General features: G+C 43.1%; 1 protein-coding gene across 2 annotated transcripts in view; it reads right to left on the bottom strand.

Annotated features, from left to right (window-relative positions):
- ITFG1 (integrin alpha FG-GAP repeat containing 1) overlaps positions 1–6,000 on the bottom strand; it is a 207,443-nt gene that overhangs the window by 1,343 nt on the left and 200,100 nt on the right. For both annotated transcript variants that reach the window (XM_085888711.1, XM_085888710.1), the window contains exon 18: positions 1–485. This exon is cut by the window's left edge and continues 1,343 nt beyond it. In XM_085888711.1, coding sequence (XP_085744837.1) covers positions 426–485 — 60 coding nt within the window. In that variant the 3' untranslated portion in view covers positions 1–425. The remainder of the gene's footprint in view (positions 486–6,000) is intronic.

Here is a 6,000-nt window from a genome sequence, read left to right as displayed (position 1 = left end):
CCCCTGACATCTTTAAGCTGGGCCCCCAGCATCATTAAACAGGGCTCCCGGCATCATTAAACAGAGCTCGCGGCATCATTACACAGGGCTCCCGGCATCATTAAACAGGGCTCCAGCATTTTAAACAGGACTCCAGCATTTTAAACATGGCTCCAGCATGAGCATAAAAAGTGACAGCGAGCTTAACCCACATCATCAGCAATGACTTTCCTGCAGAAGGAAATCCTGCATTTACCTTTCACCAATAATTTACACAATCAACCATAAATGCAACACAAAAAAGCCTCATAGCTGAAACACAAGTTTAACGCTTTTCTTTATACAAGCCAAACGTTTCCGTTTCACACAACTACCCATTCTAAAAACCCAACCGCACTCTCTTCCCCATCTCCCCTCCTCAAACTTGTGGGTTATTTCCTTCACGTTCACATGGCATCAAAGTGAAAGCGGTGCGCCTCCTGCCGTTTCTCTTTGTTGTCTGCCTTCTGCGGAGAGCAAAAGGTAGCGGAACATCATCAGTACCAATCACCCAATATTTCAATCAATGAGTATCAACACCGCCATCGAATTGATTATTAAACATGCTGTTAATGCTTTTTACAGATATCTATGCTGTAGACAAAGCACTTGGCAACGATCCTTTCAACCCTGTAATCTATGTTGAAGAAAAAGCACTCGGCAATGATCCAGGAAACACCTACTCATCACTAATGTGGCACTGGCATCTCCACATTACTGGTATTCAGTAAGGTGCGTGCACACCTTGGCAATGACAGGTAGTGAAAACGATTTTTCCCTTCACGCTAACCATCCTCTGGCATTTGACTCAACGTGGTAAGATGCAGCTTTGCCTCATATTGCAATGTTTCTGCCACTGGTACAGAGATGCCTGTTCTCTGCAAAGCAGCCTTTTTGCACCATTCCTTCTGCTTACCAATGCCGGTGTGGTGTGGCAGATATTTGGAAGCGAACAGCACAAAAATTAACAATTGCTTTCAGCATCGGCACGCCGAGACAGTTGTCTCATAATTATTTGCTGCTTGAGACCATGTTGGAGCCTTGCAAGCTTCTTAATTCGACCAAATGTCCACTGCTTGGCAGTTCAATTAATAACTTAAATCGCCATACAAAATACAACGCCTCCGAAGTGCAACACCTTGAAATGATCTTAACATCCTATAACAGCATGACAACAAATTCAGAGTGCTGTGTCTTTTCTGATAATGCATAAACATGCCAATTAAGAAAATGCGCTGGAAAGCTCGGATAAAAAAAAAAAACAAGTCAGAAATTGAGAAGCAGTATCTATATTCAGGTAATACGATGAGCTGGATCGACAGGACATTCATTTATGTATGCTAACCGCCCTGGCAGTCAAGGGGAAGCTGGCATTTTGGGCATTAACCCTTTGTCGGAGCAAAAGGAGGACGCTCTGATGAAGGGTTAATGCCTAAAATGTCAACCTCCCCTTGCTTCCCACCGCAGTTTAACATTTCAAATTTCTAGTCAATTGGATGAAAATTGAGGGTTTTAGAAATTTGAAAAATTTGTTGACCTTTTGGCTGAGGTTGACCTCAAAAATAATTGGTGGTTGAATTCAGTAAGCTCATATGAAAATCCATTTCAAATTTCTAGTCAATCAGATGAAAATTGAGGGTTTTAGAAATTTGAAAAATTTGTTGACCTTTTGACCTCAAAAACAATAGGCTTCTTGCTTATGACAAACTCTACCATGTGGTAAAGTTTCGTGAAGATTGGTTTAAAATTGTGACCTGTAGGCAATAAACAGACAGACAGACAGACAGACAGACAGACAGAATAACAAAATTGACTGATCAATATACTTGAAAAATCTTCGATTTTGCAAATAACAAACAGACAGAGAGGGGTGAAAACATAACCTCCTTCACCTTCGGTGGTGGAGGTAAATATTTGAAAACTAGAACAGCACACGGTGGAGTGCAAACCGACACCAGGCTGAACAGTTTATGTTTGGTATCACATTGATTGGCCGGATCCGGATCCAGACCTGAACCAAAATCAAATTGGCTTGTTCTTGTTACTTAAGCAACTTATCCACCTCGTTTTGTCACATATCGTCCACAACATTTTAAAATATCATGCTACATATCGTTTTAGCCCAATTTCTCAATAGTGAAGAATCACATAAAAAAAATTTAAATCCTCGTATCGAGATCTGGATCTTCACCAAAATCTAATCATTTCGTCCTTGTCATCCACCGAACCTCTCCACCAAATTTCGCCCAAATCTGTCAATAACTTTTTGGGATGTCCTGTTCACAGACAGACAGACAGACAGACAGGGGTGAAAACATAACCTCCGTCCACCCTCGGTGGCAGAGGTAATGAAGCTTTGTATCTGGAATCAACATTGGGACATGAAATGTGTAACGATTTCTTGGATTTGATCCCAGAGGGTGGGGACTTCAGGTCACAGGGGTCAAGATGGGGGAAATTTTTTGAACTCAAAATTTGATGTTGGGTAATCCTAATGGAGCTTTTTGCCATCTTTCAACCTTGCTTTAAGTGGGAAGCATGGGGAGTTACGATGACGTGCCATCAACTTCACTCTAGTTATTATATTATTATTATTGTTATTATTAGAACTTGATTATGAGGCATATTGGCTGAAAGAGGAAGCAAGAACGAAGGATGAGAAAGACAGTCCCTTTAACTAGTGCCAGAATATATTTGGTACCCAATCATTATGAGGTGAATAAAATAGAAGGCATTCCAATAAGCAAACCTGACAAGATAGTGCCATGTGACACAGGTTGGATTTGATGGTGAACTGCAGGGAGAGAGAGAGAGAGAGAGAGAGAGAGAGAGAGAGAGAGAGAGAGAGAGAGAGAGAGAGAGAGAGAGAGAGAGAGAGAGAGAGAGAGAGAGAGAGAGAGAGAGAGAGAGAGAGAGAGAGAGAGAGAGAGAGAGAGAGAGAGAGAGAGAGAGAGAGAGAGAGAGAGAGAGAGAGAGAGAGAGAGAGAGAGAGAGAGAGAGAGAGAGAGAGAGAGAGAGAGAGAGAGAGAGAGAGAGAGAGAGAGAGAGAGAGAGAGAGAGAGAGAGAGAGAGAGAGAGAGAGAGAGAGAGAGAGAGAGAGAGAGAGAGAGAGAGAGAGAGAGAGAGAGAGAGAGAGAGAGAGAGAGAGAGAGAGAGAGAGAGAGAGAGAGAGAGAGAGATATCAAGCACAAGTCCATGCGCAGACACATATTAGGGACCTAACAGTCTTACAGATAGGAATGCTGTTATCATTTAGAAAGTTCTCTCCAAACTGAAAAACGTACGATTGACAGCAATTACTTCGGTAAGGACTCCACGACAAGAAAGACAATTTAAGATTTGACAGCACAACCTGTTTATGAGAATGAGAGTTGACAGGTTATGAAATTGGGCCAGGAGGAATTCATGAATGGAAGACAAGCGTGACAAGATATAATTAATCGCAACAGTTGTCTGCACCAGGTATGCAAACAAAGCGGTAACATTGAGGTCAATATATGAATGCCATCAATGCTTGTGGAACAGCAAGATGAACGGATTATGGAAGAGTGAGATACAGATCATGTTACCGTGGGTAAAAACGGACACAAACAAGCAGGTGTATGAACACATGAGACTGAGGAGACAATAGGATGGACAGAAATGAAGACAAAAACCTGAAAGTAAGAGGGATGGGGAGGGTTAACATTGGTAGAAAAGATCAAGAGTAAAGAAGGAAAATAATAACAACAGATTGCGGTGTGTCAACTTGCGGCTCTGAAAGGAAGAGTGAAATTGTACTGACGTAAAAATAAAAATCAAGATGAGGGTTCCAAAGGTGAGAAAACACAGGAACAAAAGAGTAAAGGTAAGCAGTAAGCCTTGGTTTTGGAAGGTTACCGGGGAGACAGTTTCTGGAAGAATGTGTGCAACCTGGAGGAGTTGGGTGAATTGGAGGACTGAAAGAACAAGGGGATCAAAAATAGAAGAGGTGGGAAAAAACAAAACAACAAAGGCCAGCCACCTCTGCAATGAGACAGGCCTTGTGCATCATTTTCTTTGTGGAGAGCTTTGAAAGCTTTGGATTTTAGAGCATCCAGGAGTGAGAGGTGTTCGCTATGGACAATGGCATTTCACACTGTGGGAAGATTAACAGAGGAAGGACTTGGCTTGGTAGAAGATATCCAGCCTCACATTGGCCATGGAGGCAAGAAGTAGGGGAATGCAGGTGACAGTCAGGGGAATGCTGGCGACGATAAAAAGGATGGGGAAAAAAAAATCGAGCATGGAGGGGTTAACAGCTGTGTGCTTGCAATTGCAGCAAACCAGGTTGTTTCTGAATTGCAAGTCTGGTGAAAAGAACATCGCACCTTGGGTGAAGAGATAGGCTGATGAAACCCTGGATAAAACAGAGTTGTATGAATGTGATGGGATGTGGGTTAGTGGGTTATAGGTTTGGGAATCAACCAGGATGGAGGAGATGAAGTGGCAGCAAAGGAGAGACATGATGAAATAGGTGAAGTAGAGAGAGGATGTGCCTTTATAATTGACCTGAATATGAAAGAGGGAGTGAGCAGGGAAAGAAAATTATTTTTCCTTTTTGTAAATAAGTATGGAAAAGTAAGAGGAGAGAGGGAGAAGGAAGGGTTGAAGTGAGTATGAAATTTGGAAAAAAGACCAAGAGTGAGTTCAGTCATTTGTTGTAGCAAATGAAGGAAATATGTGGGTCAAAAAATTGGATTTAATTGTTCGGTGAAGGATGGTGGGAATGGAGAGCTTTGAGGGAGGGAGAGAGAGGGAGGAGGGGGGAGAAATAAAGAGGGACACAGAGGGGGGGGGAGATAAAGAGCATCAGAGAGAGCGTGGGAGTGAGAGAGGGAGGGAGAGAGGAAGAGTGAGGGAGATCAGCAGAGAGAGGAGGGGAGGGAAGAAAGTGTGGGAGAAGAGAGAGAGAAAGAAAGATAGAGAGAGACATAGAGAGAGACAGAGAGAGGGGGGGGGAGAGAAAGAGGGACACAGAGAGGGGAGGGAGATAAAGAACATCAGAGAGAGCGTGGGAGCGAGAGAGGGAGGGAGAGAGGAAGAGCGAGGGAGATCAGGCAGAGAGAGGATGGGAGATAGAGATGGTGGGGGAGGGAAGAAAGTGTGGGGGAAGAGATGGGGGGAGAGTGAGAGAGAGAGAGTGAGAGTGAGAGTGAGAGTGAGAGTGAGAGTGAGAGTGAGAGTGAGAGTGAGAGTGAGAGTGAGAGTGAGAGTGAGAGTGAGAGTGAGAGTGAGAGTGAGAGTGAGAGTGAGAGTGAGAGTGAGAGAGAGAGAGAGAGAGAGAGAGATTGGATAATAATGGCAGAGCACATCATGATGCAGACTCAGGTGTGTGCACAGAGCCTGGACCAACACACATGCTACAGAAAGAAATGCGAAAATAAAAATGATGCACCACAACAAAACATGGGGAAGGACAAACTATTGTTCATCAGTGCAGGTAACAGTTAGAAGAGATAATTGGGAACGGAATTCTTAGCTTTTGAAGCAGAGCAGATCCCCAAACATCCACGTGCAGAAGAAAACCAGAAATGTATCCATAAAGCAAAAGCAGTACAGACGATTTCTGGCAACATGATCTTCATTAGGTCCAACAATGATTTAGACATTCGTGGAGGTGCTTGCTGCAAAAACTGGTCAACTGAGTCAAATGAGCTGCTTGATTAGCATAACAATGCTGGTGTACGATGGTTGTTGGATAATGGTTTGACTTGCTCGTGGTGAAAGCTGAAGTCAGTGTCCAAAAATGAGTGGGTTCACTTTCCTCGAAGAGACACCATGCGACCAGACAAATGCCAGACTGTGCTGTGGAATGGAAGATTCAAGACATTAAAACTTTTCTTCGCAACTCTCCTGATCCAAAGATTGAAAGGATTTGTTCACATGTGGTGGTGAAAAGGCTCGGTAAAATTTTCAAATAGAAGCTTGGGGATTTCATGGATAGAGATCATTAAAAATGTG

The sequence above is a fragment of the Eptatretus burgeri genome, chromosome 7 (assembly GCF_056783735.1).
Source record: "Eptatretus burgeri isolate ZD-2024b chromosome 7, Ebu_testis_v1, whole genome shotgun sequence".
Lineage (NCBI taxonomy): Eukaryota > Metazoa > Chordata > Myxini > Myxiniformes > Myxinidae > Eptatretus > Eptatretus burgeri.
This window is presented reverse-complemented; position numbering and strand designations above follow the sequence as displayed.